At 42.1% G+C, this 17828-nt stretch overlaps 1 protein-coding gene across 1 annotated transcript; it reads left to right on the top strand.

The window, feature by feature from the left end:
- The first annotated feature begins 5445 nt into the window (after positions 1–5445).
- On the top strand, positions 5446–6567 carry LOC145799783 (uncharacterized). The gene is made up of 2 exons (XM_082889419.1): positions 5446–5546; positions 5739–6567. The coding sequence occupies exons 1-2, from the start codon at positions 5446–5448 to the stop codon at positions 6565–6567; spliced, it is 930 nt and encodes a 309-aa protein (XP_082745545.1).
- Positions 6568–17828: the final 11261 nt, after the last annotated feature.

Genomic DNA, 17828 nt, shown 5'->3' with positions numbered 1-17828 from the left:
ACATTATCTGTCGCTACGGGGTCCCGAACGAGATCATTTCAGATAATGGTTCCTACTTCAAGAAGGAGGTGATCGACTTGTTGGAGAAGTACAACGTGGCTTTTCATAAGTCATGTACATATTAGCCACAGACCAACGGAGCGGTTGAGGCCGCCAACAAGAACATCAAGTACATACTGCAGAAGATGGTGGAAACCTACTGGGACTGGCCAGATATGCTGTCATTTGCTCTATGGGGCTACCGGACTTCAATTCGAACTTCTACTGGGGCAACTCCGTATTTCTTGGTTTATGGGATACAGGCTGTTCTGCCTATCAAAGTTGAGGTTCCGTCATTACGGGTATTAGCTGAGTGTCAGATACCTGATGCAGATTGGCAACAAAGCAGGTTCGAAGAACTTATGCTCTTTGATGAAAGAAGGCTAAAAGCGTTGTATAACGTCCAGGGTTATCAACGAAGAATTGCCAGGGCTTTCAACAAGAAGGTTAAGTCCAGGAATTTGAAGGAAGGGGATTGTAGACGTCCCTGAACGCCCCGGGAGGGAGATCCCGTTTTGTTCATATGGGCTCACTACAGTTCAGGACTCAAATGTCACGGTCCTGTATCTAATCTCGCAGAGTGCAATGCAAGACCGATGAATCATCAAAGAGTCCAAATCCAGCAAATCGTTTTTGAAAACAGATTTTTTTTGAAAGAAGTGTCAAACATGGACTGTTTTGCTAGATACAGAGTCGCCACCTAAATATTTTATTTTGGGGAATTTAGGAGACCCTGACTCATTTGCCTAAGGCCACGTGTCCGTCATCACCAAAGTTGCCTCGGCTCGGTAACTTGGGTACGATTGGGGAAGGTCACTTCGTGAGCACCCCCGCTCGCCCGATCAAAGATCCGCCTCTACTAACCATGATATCTAGTTTTGAAAACATTATGTGTTCTTATTTCCGTTATTAGCCTAGATTTACTACGTGATGCGCACAACATATAAGTATAGACCGGATCGCCTGAATTAGAACAACACATCTCATGTTTGCTTATTTTGAAAATGGTTTGATGGTGCTACCTGCAAGTAGGCTAAGCCGTGGATTTGCCACCCTCGGGTGGGCCTAGAAAACGTGATGGTTTGCCACTCTCAAGTGCGCTTAAAACTCACAGTCAATGAGTTGTTCCAATCCAAATAACCCAACCTTCACCCACAGGCATTCTGGCAGTTATATCACATAAGCAGTTAGCCTCATGGTAAGCATGCTATCATGGCAGTCACTCACACGCATGCAAGGATGCTAAAGCATAAAACTTACCGGGTACTCCAAGCCAAAACAGAAGCTGATTAGAAATCGTGTATGAATCATAATTATGCTGAAATTCCTAATGCAACACATGCAGGAATGCAACTACAATAGGCTCGGCTATTCTAAGGATGGCATGTGAAATGCTACAACTAACAAGTATTCAACTCGGAATTGAAATACGATGCAGTTAGTATGATGCGCTGAGCCCGGTGCATGCAAGACAGATGAATGGATGCAAACATGCGAGCATAAGTATGCTAATTGAAACATGCCCTAATCTAGCCATCATAAGCTAGAAGGGTCTGAATAAGTAATACAGTCCGAATAAATAATTACAGTCCGAATGAATAATTAAATATTACAAAACCCTAATTAATTAACAAATTAACTAGGAAAGCAATAAACTAGTATGCAAATTCATGGACCGCCTCAGCTCTGTTCCGAATGATGAAAGATGCATGCTTGAGTTGCCTTGCGCGAAAATCCATTACGATGCCCCGATTCGTCTCTGTTTGCAATTGATCCCGGAATGCTGTGCAAGGCTTTAGGAAGTTGCTGATTTCTGATTTGCTGTAACAAAGAGCAAGAAAGGGACATGGCAAAGTATTTTCACATATGTATACACACCTCGATCCTCATGCCACCAATCACGCATCTCGATGCACGATGGCCGAGGAGTCGAATTGCACGACTCAATGTGAAATGAATGCACATATAAACACAACAAGGCCCAGACTCCATCATGGTTAATCCGGAGCGTCGGCGACCGGGAATTGAGACACGTTTCGTCACTTGGAGTACGGAACGTCTCTCGTTTCCTGTGCTTGGGCTATGTAAGAACCCGACCCTTGCATATGATTTCTGATATATTCTCAGTCCTTGATTGGTACTTTTAAATGCTTACTGTAAACTTCCATGAAATGAAAAATTACGGTTAAGTAAGTGAAACCCATGTTTATGAATGCCTATCTGTTGCACAAGAAAACTATATGTTACCATTAACATGTTTGAATTAGAAATTGGAAGCCTTAATGGCTTAATTATCTGAAATTTATTATATATCTGTGATTTGCATAATTTTTAAGTAATATTAAGCATGTTTACAAAATTTCAATTTCGGAATGATTAAACGATGGTATGCCTTTATATATATATATATCAAAGTCCAAGTTCTCTTAAGCTTGATCAAAAACAATTTGTCATATCTCCTAGAGAGGAAAAAACGAAGGAAGAGGAAAAAAAAAGGGGAACAACGGCAAGGTTCAACAGGGAAGAGAATTGAGATTAAATTAGGAGATCCTTGCCATTTTTAAAGCTTAAGGTATGTTAAATTTAGTGTATATGGGAATTCTCCTTTTAATTGTGAAGAAGGATTTGTTTATGATTTATGTTTGATGATTTAGGGTTGTAATGGAGAATTGTTCATAATTTATGTTTGATTGAAGAGGATACTCATCAATTGGTTGCTTTGACATGAAATTTATACCTCAATCTTTGTTTCTCATGTTAAACCCATGAAACTATATTTAAGTAATGTATGATGTTTCGATAAACATGAGGAACTTGAATTAAAGATAGAATTTAGAAGGTTTGTAACTTGAATAAGCTATGCTCAAGTTCCAGTACATGCTATGGTGAAATTTATACTTCAATCCTTGGTTTTTATGCCATATTATAATGTGTTATGTTTTATGAACAAAAGGAAGTTAACTTAAAGGATGAAATTTGGAAGAGTAGTGACTTGATCAAGCTTTTAATCATGTTACCTTATGATATTTCAATGATGAATTATGTTATAGTGAAGTTGGGTTCAAGTATTGCCTTAATTTCATCTTGGGTTGCATGAGAAATGAAGTGATGATGCTTAAAATTGAGTTGAAACCGAACTGCCCCAAAACAGGGCCATGGCCGCTCGAGCGGAGAAAGAAGAAAAACCTGGAAATGCCTACTGTCTACGGCCGCTCGAGCGGAGGGGGATGACCACACGTGCGGCCCGAGCTGGAAAAGTGGTTCGCTTAGTTTTGCGTGCTTTACTCACTGGTATTTTTAGAATATTTTCTGATGATTTTAAGAGGGTTGTAAATTCATGCAAAGTGTAATGATTCAGGAAATGATTTAAAAAAGAAAAGAGAACTAATGTGCAAGTTTTGCGTGTGTGCAGGACACACTCCGGGAGGAAGTAACGCGTCATCTCAACACTGTAAGTAGTAGTACGCTTTACTACAGATAATGATTGCCCTTAGCATTTTGTTGCTGAGAATTATGCACCTGTACTTAATGTAAATGTATGATGATAAGAAGGTGAACATTTTGCCTACTCTCATGATTCCAAGGGCTGTAATGGCAACATGTTTCAAGGGCCTCGTGCCATAAGTTTCAAGTATGTTTCAAGGGCCTCGTGCCATATGTTTCAAGGGCCTCATGCCATAAGTTTCAAGTATGTTTCAAGGGCCTCGTGCCATATGTTTCAAGGGCCTCGTGCCACATGTTTCAAGGGCCTCGTGCCATCTCGTTTCAAGGGCTCATAGCCATATGTTTATGTTGCAGGATTGTGCCTAAGGCCGTTATGTACTTAGCACAGAATCAGACTAACCATGTGAACTCTGCATCTTTATATGTATTGATGTGTTTTATGTTTCAAGTTAAACATCGTTTATTATGTATTACTATTCACTGAGCCCGACTCACTCTCTATTATGTCTATTCTGTAGGTCGTCAATCTGGAGGTCAGTCCTAGCCTTGACGCCGCTTTCTTTTGTCAACCTTTATGTGTCCAGGCACTATACAAGGCCATCCATTTTGTGAAGTTGTTAAGATGTTGGCTTGCAATTTAAGTGTCCATCTAAGGTTGATGTACATAACATTTATGTTTTTTTTTGTATACGCCCTATCATGGGCTGGGACTGTAAAAGTATGTGTATGTAACCGTTATCCAGGGATATAGTTTTAAACTTTATCTAACTTTGATGATGTATGTGATGTTGAGATCCTGGCATATTCGAAATAGCTCAATGGAGTATGTTTGTATCTATGTTATGTTAGTATTTTTAAGCTTCCGATAAGGCCCCGTAGATTATGTATACCAGGTTACATGTCCGTTTCTAAAAAGGTCATGCCCAAACTTTTCGGGGCAGGTAATGCGGTGTGACAAGTGGTATCAAAGCACGAGTTGCTATCTCACACACGGTTCCATTGAGCTGTAGGGTGTCTAGAAAAGATTTAGGCATCATGCATGACATCCTAAAAGTATAAGAGAAGTTTGATGGCAACATTAAGTGTACTCTGATAATGTTAACAATTTTGAACTATGTCTATTGTATATACAACAATGCTAGGTAGCTCAAAATTTTGTGGCTCAAATGGCTCAAATGCCTCAAAACGACGTCGTTTTGAGTGTAAATGAGTCTAAAACGACGTCGTTTTGAGCCATTTGAGCCATTTGAGCCACAAAATTTTGAGCTACCAGACATTTCCCATTGTATATAATTGATTGTTATGCAGATCATGGTGAGAACAAGGGCAGAGGAGCAGGAAGATGCTACTACCGCACGGTTGGACAGGATGGAGAGAATGATTATGGAAATGGCGGCGACCTTATGGCAACAGCAGCAACAGCCACAGTAGCAGCAACAACCACAAGAACAACCACCACCGCCACCGCCACCGTACCTCCACCGGTAGTACCAGAGTTCCATGCTGAAGACCGAACTATCACTCTAACTAAGGAGTTTAAAAAGATGAAACCACCATCTTTCAAAGGAGGGATAGAACCAATGAAAGTTGAGGCCCGGGTGTTAGGCATAGAGAAGTTATTCGAAGTCTTTCCCTGCACCGAAGCTCAAAAAGTGCAACTAGCTGCCTTCACTCTTGAGGATGAGGCACAGAGGTGGTGGATGCTTACGAGAACAATCCATCCAGGGTTAACATGGGACAGATTTCTGGAGCTATTTTATGATAAATACTTCCCTCAAAGCATGCGGGACAAAAAGGTGACTGAATTTGAAGCTCTCAGACAAGGGAACAAGATTGTTGCTGAATATGAGGCCCAATTTGCAGAGCTAGCTCGGTTTGCACCGCACATGGTGGACACGGACTATACGAAGGCACGAAAATTTGAAGGGGGCTTATGGGGGTGCTATCCTGGACCGAGTTAATATGTTAAAGTTGCCTACTTATGTAGATGTGCTGGAGAGGGCTGTTATAGCTGAGGGAAACCTTGCTGCCCAAAACTGGATTTCCGAGTGGAAAGGAAAGAGGCAAAATAATCAATGGTCAAAGGGAGCGACTACTCCACCAAACAAGAAACAAAACTCAAGGACTTCAAATACTTCTACCCCTAGTTAGGGTACTATTCCTGTTTTTTCGGAATGTGGAAGGAGGCACCGTGGGACGTGCCATTAGAAGTCTAGAGCCTGTTATAAGTGTGGCAAAACGGGTCATTTGATAAGGGATTGCCCTCAGAGGAATCAACGAAATGGCAATAGGGCGGCTACTAGTTCAGCGGGATCTACACCAACTACTAACACCAAGACACCGGTCAAACCTAACAACAATAAAGACACTGCAAGGCAAGGCAGGGTATTAGCATTGGTTCCGGGAGATGTACAAAATGCAGCAACAGTGGTGTCAGGTTCATTTATGGTTCACGGTCATTCTGCTTCTGTCTTATTTGATTCTGGTTCTACCCATTCTTTTGTGTCAAAACTATTTGCTCCTAATTTAGATAAACTAGAAGAAGTATTATCTTATATATTGTGTATGTCCTCACCCTTGGGGGATTCTATGATCTGTACCTCTATATATGTTGCTTGTGAACTCCACCTTGGGGATGTTCAGGTATATGCCAATCTGTTACCTCTCGACATGATGTATTTTGATATTGTACTGGGAATGGACTTGCTGAGTGAACATGGTGCAACTATAAATTGTTTGACGAAGCAATTTAATTTCCACCCTCCGGGTCAAGCAGAATCTATATTTCAAGGGCAGGAGGTGACTTCCCCACCGTATTTGATTTCTGCAGCAAGGGCTTGTAGGTTAATTCAAAAAGGGTGCCAAGGGTATTTGTGTAGTGTTTTGGAAGAACAAATAATGAATGAGGGTACTGACGTAATTCCAGTTGTTCGTGAATTTCCGGGCGTTTTTCCAGAAGAGTTACCAGGGCAATTGCTAGACAGGGAAATTGAATTTACAATTGATGTGGCACTGGGAACTCAACCCATTTCGAAGACTCCGTATAGAATGTCACCAGTTGAGATGAAGGAATTGAAAATGTAGTTGCAAGAGTTACTAGACAAGGGATTTATTCGTCTGAGTGTGTCTCCGTGGGGTGCACCAGTTCTGTTTGTAAAGAAGAAGGATGGAACACTCCGGCTTTGTATCGATTGCAGGGAACTTAATAAAGTTACAATCAAGAATAAGTATCCATTGCCAAGAATCGATGACCTATTTGATCAGCTTCAGGGGGCACAAGTCTTTTCCAAGATTGATCTACGGTCTGGATACCATCAATTAAAGGTCAAGGCTGATGATGTTGAGAAGACAGCTTTTCGAACCCTGTACGGTCATTATGAATTTTTGGTTATGCCCTTCGGAGTCACAAACGCACCAGCAGCTTTTATGGATTTGATGAACCGTGTTTTCAAGCCCTATTTGGATGAATTTGTGGTGGTCTTTATCGACGATATTCTCATTTATTCAAAGAATGTAGAAGCTCATGAGAACCATCTTCGCTTGATCCTTCAAACCCTCCGGGAGAAGAAACTGTATGCAAAGCTGAAGAAATGTGAATTCTGGCTACGAGAAGTGGCATTTTTGGGGCACGTTATGACAAAGGAAGGACCTTCCGTCGACCCACACAAGATTGAGGCAATTGTGAAATGGCCAACTCCTACTAATGTGACTGAGGTGTGCAGTTTTATGGGGTTAGCTGGCTATTACAGGAGATTTGTTCAAGATTTTTCTAAAATTGTTGTGCCACTTACACAACTGACTCGAAAGGGAGTTACATTCGAATGGTCAGAAGAGCGGGAATCTGCCTTCCAGGAATTGAAGACAAGGTTGACAACAGCACCAGTTTTGGCTTTGCCATCCGGTACAGAAGGATTTGTAATCTACAGTGATGTTTCGCATAAAGGGCTTTGTTGTGTACTTATGCAAAATGGAAGAGTCATCGCTTATGCTTCTCGGCAGCTGAAACCCCATGAGAAGAATTATCCCATGCATGATCTGGAGCTAGCTGCAGTAGTCTTTTCTTTAAAGATATAGAGACACTATTTGTATGGCACTACCTGCGAAGTATATACTAACCACAAGAGTCTCAAGTACCTTTTTACTCAAAAAGAGTTGAATATCCAGCAGCGGCGGTGGTTGGAACTTCTTAAAGATTATGATTTGCAGATTCATTACCATCCTGGTAAAGCCAACACAGTTGCAGATGCGCTCAGTCGGAAAAGTATGGGGACTATGGCAAGTATGGTTACAGGGCAAAAGAAATTGGCAATTGAATTGGGTAAGATGGAATTAGACTTTGTGTTACATGGCCAAGAAGCTTTAATGGCAGCAGTGATGGCCCAACCAACCTTACTTGAGGAAATTAAATTGCATCAGATAGAGGATGAAGCTCTAAGGAAGATAAGTGATGAGTTGGGAACTAAGCCGAAATCGGGATTTAGTTTAGTAGATGCGGTGCTCAAATTTCAAAACCGAGTATGTGTCCCCAATGTGTTGAACCTTAAGCAAAAACTGATGGAAGACGCACATACCTCAAGGTTTTCAATGCATCCCGGGAGTACTAAAATGTACCGAGATTTGAAGCAAAATTTTTAGTGGCCAAGTATGAAGAGGGAGATCGCAAGTTTTGTCTCTAAGTGTTTGCAATGTCAGCAAGTAAAAGCGGAGCATCAAAGACCTGCCGGTTTGTTGCAACCTCTTCCCATCCCGGAATGGAAATGGGAACATTTAACCATGGATTTTGTTGTATGGTTACCGCGGACTCCTCGGGGTATGAATTTGATATGGGTCATTGTGGACCGATTAACGAAGTCTGCTCACTTCCTACCAGTAAAGACTCAGTATAATGCAGATAAATTGTGAGGGTTCATGGTGTTCCGGTCTCCATTGTGTCAGATAGGGATCCTAAGTTTGTTTCCAGATTCTGGCAGAGTTTACAAGAAGCAATGGGTATAGAATTAAGGTTCAGCACAACTTTCCACCCTCAGACCGACGGTCAATCCGAGAGAACAATACAAACTCTTGAGGATATGCTCCGAATGTTTGTGCTAGAGTTTCGAGAAAGTTGGGAAACCCATCTACCGTTAGTGGAATTTACGTACAATAATAGATAACATTCGAGTATAGACATGGCACCCTATGAAGCTTTATATGGAAGACCATGTCATTCTCCCGTGTGTTGGGATGAAGTTGGAGATAAATCCTTGTTAGGGCCTGAAATTGTTCAGTTGACAACTAAAAAAGTTCAAGTTATTCGGGAAAGATTGAGAACTTCTCAAAATAGACAGAAAAGTTATGCGGATAACCGACAGAGAGATTTGAAATTTGAAGTGGATAGTCATGTCTTCGTGAAAGTTACTCCAATGAAAGGACACTCAAGTTTCGAAAAGAGGGGTAAGTTGACACCCCGGTATATTGGTCCCTTTCAAATTCTGGAAAGAGTGGGTCCGGTAGCTTACCGAGTTGCCCTTCCGCCACATATGAGTCAAGTACATAATGTGTTTCATGTCTCTATGCTTCACGGATACCTTCCGGATCCGTCACATGTCATTGATTACCACCAAATTGAGTTGGACAACAAGCTAATTTACGAGGAAAAACCAATCCGCATTTTGGACTGACAAGTGAAGCAATTACGGAATCAAGAAATTCTAATGGTCAAAGTTGAGTGGCAAGAACATTACGGAACCAACGCAACTTGGGAAAAAGAAGGGGACATGCAACAGCAATACCCACATTTGTTTTTGCCTTAAGGTACAAGAAGTTTGGAGGACCAAACTTATTTAAGCGGGGGAGAGAGTAAGAACCCGACCCTCGCACATGATTTCCGATATATTCTCAGTCATTGATTGGTACTTTTAAATGATTACTATAGACTTACATGAAAAATTACGGTTAAGTAAGTGAAATCCATGTTTATGAATGCCTATCTGTTGCACAAGAAAACTATCTTTTACCATTAACACGTTTGAATTAGAAATTGGAAGGCTTAACGGCTTAATTATCTGAAATTGATTATATATCTGTGATTAGCATAATTTTTACGTAATATTAAGCATGTTTACAAAATTTCAATTTCGGAATGATTAAACGATGGAATTTTGTCTTATATGCCTTTATATATATATATATCAAAGCCCAAGTTCTCTTAAGCTTAATCAAAAACAATTTGACATATCTCCTGGAGAGGAAAAACGAAGGAAGAGGGAAAAAAAAGGGGAACAACGGCAAGGTTCAACAAGGAAGAGAATTAAGATTAAATTAGGAGATCCATGCCATTTTTAAAGCTTAAGGTATGTTAAATTTAGTGTATATGGGAATTCTCATTTTAATTGTGAAGAAGGATTTGTTTATGATTTATGTTTGATGATTTAGGGTTGTAATGGAGAATTGTTCATAATTTATGTTTGATTGAAGAGGATACTCATCAATTGGTTGCTTTGACATGAAATTTATACCTCAATCTTTGTTTCTCATGTTAAACCCATGAAACTATATTTAAGTAATGTATGATGTTTTGATAAACATGAGGAACTTGAATTAAAGATAGAATTTAGAAGGTTTGTAACTTGAATAAGCTATGCTCAAGTTCTAGTACATGCTATGGTGAAATTTATACTTCAATCCTTGGTTTTTATGCCATATTATAATGTGTTATGTTTTATGAACAAAAGGAAGTTAACTTAAAGGATGAAATTTGGAAGAATAGTGACTTGATCAAGCTTTTAATCATGTTACCTTGTGATATTTCAGTGATAAATTATGTTATAGTGAAGTTGGGTTCAACTATTGCCTTAATTTCATCTTGGGTTGCATGAGAAATGAAGTGATGATGCTTAAAATTGAGTTGAAACCGAACTGCCCCAAAATAGGGCCATGGCCGCTCGAGCGGAGGCCTTGGGCGCTCGAGCGGAGAAAGAAGAAAAACCTAGGAATGCCTACAGTCTACAGCCGCTCGAGCGGAGGGGGATGACCGCACTTGCGGTGCCTGGCTGCTCGAGCGGAGGGTCCGGCCGCACGTGCGGCCCGAGCTGGAAAAGTGGTTCGCCTAGTTTTGCGTGCTTGACTCACTAGTATTTTTAGAATATTTTCTGATGATTTTAAGAGGGTTGTAAATTCATGCAAAGTGTAATGATTCAGGAAATGATTTAAAAAAGAAAAGAGAACTAATGTGCAAGTTTTGCGTGTGTGCAGGACACACGCCGGGAGGAAGTAACGCGTCATCTCAACACTATGAGTAGTAATACGCTTTACTACAGATAATGATTGCCCTTAGCATTTTGTTGATGATAATTATGCACCTGTACTTAATGTAAATGTATGGTGATAAGAAGGTGAACATTTTGCCTACTCTCATGATTCCAAGGGATGTAATGGCAACATGTTTCAAGGGCCTCGTGCCATAAGTTTCAAGTATGTTTCAAGGGCCTCGTGCCATATGTTTCAAGGGCCTCATGCCATAAGTTTCAAGTATGTTTCAAGGGCCTCGTGCCATATGTTTCAAGGGCCTCGTGCCACATGTTTCAAGGCCCTCGTGCCATCTCGTTTCAAGGGCTCATAGCCATATGTTTAGGTTGCGGGACTGGGCCTATGGCCGTTATGTACTTAGCACAGAATCAGACTAACCATGTGAACTCTGCATCTTTATATGTATTGATGTGTTTTATGTTTCAAGTTAAACATCGTTTATTATGTATTACTATTCACTGAGCCCGGCTCACTCTCTATTATGTCTGTTCTGTAGGTCATCAATCAGGAGGTCAGTCCTAGCCTTGACGCCGCTTTCTTTTGTCAACCTTTACGTGTCTAGGCACTGTACAAGGCCATCCATTTTGTGAAGTTGTTAAGATGTTGGCTTGCAATTTAAGTGTCCATCTAAGGTTGATGTACATAACTTTTATGTTTTTTTGTATACGCCCTATCGTGGGGCTGGAACTGTAAAAGTATGTGTATGTAACCGTTATCCAGGGATATAGTTTTAAACTTTATCTGACTTTGATGATGTATGTGATGTTGAGATCCTGGCATATTAGAAATAGCTCGATGGAGTATGTTTGTATCTTTGTTATGTTAGTATTTTTAAGCTTCCGATAAGGCCCCGTAGATTATGTATACCAGGTTACATGTCCGTTTCTGAAAAGGTCATGCCCAAACTTTTTGGGGCAGGTTATGGGGTGTGACAGGCTAACTCCTATCCCAAACACAACGCAAATGAGATGGCATACACAATGTGACTAACATGTAACCTAGCATACGTAATGCTATGGACTAGGATGGCATACACGATGCATGGGATGTAACATGGGATACACAAAGCTCTAATATACAACCTAACATACGCAATGCTATGGACTGGAATGGCATACACAATGCACGATGGACTTACACCAACATGAGTGGACCTCAACCACACTCACATCAGTAGCCATATGATGGAAATGAGACAACCGAAACACATGCAATCATGAACGATGCAAGGGACCGATCCTAAGGCATCAAATGCCACTCTACCAAAGCATGGCAAGGGATGAAAGATGGCATACAGACATGCAATTTCCAGTTCTGAAATAAGATGCTCAATGGTCCCAAATCATGGAAACATGTCACCCAATCCACAAAATAAGCCCCGAAACTCAAAACTAGGCAAATGCATTGAACCACAAGTATGCAAAACAAGCATTATTTGACCATGAGGCTTGAAAATAGAGCCAAGGCAGTCCTAAACATGCACCAAATCAGTTCTAAGCATGGCCAAAAGGTGCTAACATGAAGGGCTAAAACAACATGCAACATAGACTAGTAAGCATGGTTTACATTACACGTATATGAAGCACAAGAGAGGTCACCAAACCAGCCAAAAATAGCAACATGGTATGCTAAGATATGCCAAAATAACCGCTGAAACTCAGTCAATGCATGCAAAAATGATGGGCTCCTTTGGAGGGCCATGCAAGGGGTTGTTCCACACCTATATGACGGACACACCAAATGGCCAAACGAACTCCGGAAATAGGTTATGAGGGTCCTAAAACCCACCAAAAAGGCCCTGGAATGGGTCAGTGAAGCATGCAAATGAAAGCCCCTTTGAAAGGCCTTGAAGAGGATTGCTCCACACATGCATGATAGACACAAAATATGGCCAAAGGGGCTCCAAACAGAGTTAAGGCAGACTTAAAACTCATAAATAATGCCCTGAAACAAGACTTCAAAGCATGCAAAATTGGGGTCCTTTGGAAGGCCAAAAGGGCCAACAAACAAGATAAGGAGAGAGGGGGTCACCCCCTCTGATTTTGGCTCTCAAAGTGGTGTGATAGCCACTGAAAATCCACTAGATTTCAGTGGCTAGAAGGCCAAAGAAAGCAAGCAACAAAGGCCTAGATGCAAGGCTCAAAACAAGATGCAAACAAACATACAAGGGGGTAGATGACCCCCAACAGAAAAATGCCCTTAATCAAACTTCAAGAGGGGCTCAAAATAAACTCTTTTTAGTTTATGAAAAATCTCGAAAATGCTTGCAAGTAAGGCTAAGATAGGAAGCAAAATAAGCCTACAAAGAGGGATGGAGTATACAAGGGGGTAGATGACCTCAAACAGAAAAGTATCCTTAAACAAACTTCAAGAGGAGCTCAAAATAAGACACTTTTCAGTTTAAGACGAAACCCAGAAAATCTTGCAAATAGGGATAAGTTATGAAGTAAAATAATACAAAAATGGGGGAAATGATGACTTATCCTTGTAGCACAGCAATGCAGCAAGTTCTGGACCAAGAAGGTGAGCCTTCAACACCTGAAAAATAGCTCCAAGGTGCTTGGATGGATTGTGGAGGTGTTGTGTTAGGAGGTGTGGTGTAATGGCCAAAAATAATGGTGTATTTGAGCTTGGATGAGATAGATATGGAGGAGAGTATGTATATGCCTTGGCTAAATTTTCTAACCCTTGCAAATGGTGAAGAAAGCTTCTCTTATAGAAGACAAAGGGGCAAGGCTTCTCTAAGAAGCTTCAAGAAAGGGTCAAAGCTTCTAAAAGAAGCTTAACCAAAAGGGTCAAGCTTCTCCTAGAAGCTAAGCAAATGGACCAAAGCTTCCTTAAGAAGACAAACAAGAGGGTGAAATCTCGGAGAGTGGGGCAAATGCTACACAGCTGGCACAACTGTATGTAACTCAGGAAGGCCAAAAAGAAGAAGGTAGGCCGACCAGTTCAAGTGGTCGGCCAACCACTTGCCCTGGTCGGCCGACCAGGGTTCAAAAAGGTCAATGTGAAATGCTGGTCGGCCATACCAGAAAGGTGGCATCCTAGATGAGTACAACACAGCTGTATGGTGGGAGACCAGAAATTGTGGCCCAAGAGAGAGGAAAACCAGCTTTCTAGCAAGGTTCAAAAGGGTCAGGAAGAAAAGCTGTTCGGCCTACCCATATTGGTGGCCTCCCAGATGAGTACAACACAAGGGTGGTATGGGAGACCAGAAATTATGGCCCAAAAGTGAGGAAAACCAGCTTTTTTGTCTAGAAAATTGGCTGGAGGAGAGAGAAAATGATTTCCAAAAGCATTGTTGGTCTCCCACTACAGTACCACCTTTCAAATAATGGAAATAGAGTCTATACCAAAAATGAACCCTAACCGATGCAAAACGAGGGTTCGGGGGCCAAAACGCGGGGCCTGGGACCCCGAAAATAGGCTGTTAGGCACCGAAAATAGCGTGCGACCACGAAGGTGGTCTCTCGGGCCACAATGTCCCTCTAAAGAGAGGAAACAAGGTGTGTGCCAAAAATTGAAGCAAATGGAGGTAGTTAAGCGGTCCCGAACCGAGGCACACAGCCGACGGCTCTGAAAATTGAAAACTGGTCTCCAAACGGAAACAGTAGCCTATGACCACGAAACGTACCCTACGGCCTCTAAGAGATGGTCTACGAGACCTCTCCCTCCCTTCGGGAAGAGAAAACAGAGAAAACGGGACCTGGTTCGCAAACCGAGGCAAAACACAAAAGAGACCCGAAGTCCAGAGGCAAGGCTCTCAGCCGAGACTCTGAATCCTCAGAACGAGCGCAACATGCAACATCACCGAGCGCTCAGTTGGTGACGTCTGAGTCTTAAGGTCGGTCAAAAATGCGGTGTCTACAGTTGCCCCTCTTTGACAGAACTCGAAAGTCATAAGTGACGGGAGTGAATGTCAAAGCCCAAAGACGACCCATTTTTGACAAGGCCGAAGACTTAGACAAACAGGCGAGATAAACAAAAATGTGCCCGCAGGCGTGCCCGCAGGAAGGGGCGAAATGCAAAATGATATGCACAAAGTCGAACACAACTCATGATCATGCAAAGCAGCAAGCTATAATGAAGCAAGTATTCACAATAGATGCAACAGTTTGAAGCAAGAATGCAAAGCAACAACTACATTTCATGTAGTTTAAGAATGCGGAGAATTATTCAATTCTCGCCACGTCTCACACGGGGAATATACAATACCTGCGCGGTTCGTCTGGTCGCACCAGCCTCAAATGAACCATACATACAATATCGTGCTTGCAAGAGAGAGAAACTTAACAAGCACAACATAGTTAGCAACATATGTTCAACACTACGTCGAACGCAAACGAACATGGTGCCGATGAGAAAGTGCATCGCAATGCAAGGAGAAACGTGCGTGACAACGCAAGTTAAGCATGGAGGCATGATAATACCAATGAAACGCGCACAACAATGCAAGTGGTGTGCATGAGAATGCAAGTGACGTGCATAACAATGCAGGATAAGTGCAAACTCGAATGCATATTTTACACAAAACAACGAGCAAAGAAATGCAAGTTTCAATGAGGGCGACTCAATCGCGGCCTCCGGTTTACCTCCCGGAAGGGTCACAACATATTCAAAAAAGATACACCTCACTCTTGACGAACGATGAAACACGCATCGAAAGCTGGAGTTGAAGTTCCCACGGAGGAATTTCGCGACGAAAAGTGCACTTTCCTTGTACTTTCTCAAGTGTCGGGGACTCCAATCACTACCAAAATTTTCAAGGAGTTCAAAGAGACCTTGGAGACCACCCTGGGAGCACCACCGACCAAGTTTGGAGGCCATTGGAGGTCACCGACCAGGTTTGGTGAAGGGGGGTGGTCGGCCTACCAAAAAAGGTGGTCGGCCGACCACCTAGCCAAAATCTGGGGCAGTTTGGTACTTTCACACTCGGATCTTTAAGTATACTCTGCCAAAGCTCTTTTCCTCACAACTTCAAGTTTGAAATCATCTTCTTTTCCTTCCTAGACCATTTTCTCCCTCAAATCTGTGCCCTATACGCATTTTCCAACGCCCCACGCGAAGTTGTTTTGCGAAAAACTTTCAGTTCTCTTCGCTTTGAACCGATTAAATTTTGATTTCGGTGCTTCTTTCTCCATTTTCACCACTTGAGGTAAGTTTGTCTCAACATTTGGAACATTTTCTTGGGAGTTGACTTTTGTTGACTTTTTCATTTCTCGAGAGTTGACTTTTGTTGACTTTTTCCAATTTTGGCTCATTTTGCTCTTTTTTGCTCCTTTTTGCAGATTTCTTGAAATGGCGGGTCATTTCCCTCATGGCGGAGGTCCTCTAGCTGCCAGAGGTGATCCAGACATTATGTCCTTACCCCCGAGGATTCGGCCCTTCGATCCCGAGAGGTATCACCCTTGGGAGCATATCCTTCCTCGGGTCGTTTTCTACCATTTTACCGATTTTGATGATCGAGCACCTGTGGATCTGCTATTGCGGGAGCCGGAGTCCCACCTCTCTTATCAGACACGGGAGGTATGTACTTCACTTTTACGTTTTCCGTAATGCATTATGCATTTTCTATGCATTTCAGGCTTTCGCTATGTTTATCTACTCATTCTAGCACACAGCTTGTTCTGAACACTTAGCCTATAACACAGTATTCCGTTCGCATCTTGAACACACAGCTCAATCACTTGAATTTCTGAACACGCAGCCCACATATTGATTGTGAACACACAGCACACACTTGTTAAGAGTTGAATATGCAGCCCAAACAGTCGAATTTCTGAACACGCAGCCCACTGTTGATTATGAACACGCAGCACACACTTGTTGAGAGTTGAACACACAGCCCAAACTTTGAATTTCTGAGCACGTAGCCCACTGTTGATTGTGAACACGCCACACACACTGGTTGCGAGTTGAACACGTTGCCCACTATTTCTTAAATCTGAACACACAGCTCAAATACCTGACGTTGAACACACAGCTCGAACTTTGAGATGAACACACAGCCCACTGATTTTGAAATCTGAACACACAGCTCAAATACTTGACGTTGAACACATAGTTTGAACTTTGAGATGAACACACAGTCCACTGATTTTGAAATCTGAACACACGGCTCAAATACTTGACATTGAACACACAGCTCGAAATTCGAGATGATCACACAGCCTACTAATTTTGAAATCTGAACACTTAGCTCAAATACTTGACGTTGAACACATAGCTCGAACTTTGAGATGAACACACTGCCCACTGATTTTGAAATCTGAACACACGGCTCAAATACTTGACGTTGAACAGACAGCTCGAACTTCGAGATGAACACACAGCCCACTGATTTTGAAATCCGAACACACAACTCAAATACTTGACGTTGAACACACAGCTCGAACTTTGAGATGAACACACAGCCCACTGATTTTGATATCTGAACCCACCACTCAAATACTTTACGTTGAACACACAGCTCGAACTTTGAAATATGAACACATAGCCCATTCTTTTAGATGAACACACAGCCCACACTTGTTGAAAGTCGAACACGCAGCCCAAACTCTGAGTTTCTGAACACGCAGCCCAAATTTGAGGTGAACGCACAGCACACACTTGTATTTGTACACAGCTCACAACATTATATCTGATTTGGTTTGCACATAGCTCATACATTTCATTTGCACGCAGCTTATTCATTTCATTCTGAAACTGAATACATGTGTTCATTATGAATGCAGGTGTCTTCCCGTGTTACACGAGGATATGGCTCCATCGTTGCGAGGAAGTGGTACACAGAGCTCCCAGAGCCCGTCTGTGATTGGGTTGACCAGGCAGGGTTCGGACCCTTTTGCACGGGAATATCTCACTATCCTGCTAGCAGGACATTGATGGGGGCTCTTGTAGAGAGATGGTGGGACACCACCAACTCCTTTCATTTCTCAGCCACCGGGGACATGACTATGGCCCCGTTCGATTTTGCCATACTGACAGGCCTTGACGTAGGAGGCTAGCCGATCCCTTATGATGAGGATATGGTCGAGTGGGAGGCCGCCTGGATCTAT

This window comes from Camellia sinensis, chromosome 9 (genome assembly GCF_055761805.1).
Source record: "Camellia sinensis isolate YWXY chromosome 9, ASM5576180v1, whole genome shotgun sequence".
NCBI lineage: Eukaryota > Viridiplantae > Streptophyta > Magnoliopsida > Ericales > Theaceae > Camellia > Camellia sinensis.
Note: the sequence above shows the minus strand (reverse complement) of the source record. Positions and strands in the feature narration are given on the sequence as shown.

What these genes read in the sequence shown, in the direction of transcription:
- LOC145799783 (XM_082889419.1), top strand. Translation starts at nt 5,446, where the DNA reads ATGTTAAAGTTGCCTACTTATGTAGATGTGCTGGAGAGGGCTGTTATA. An exon ending in TCCGAGTGGAAAGGAAAGAG is followed by an intron (nt 5,547 to 5,738) that starts GCAAAATAATCA and finishes TCATTTGATAAG; the next exon opens with GGATTGCCCTCAGAGGAATC.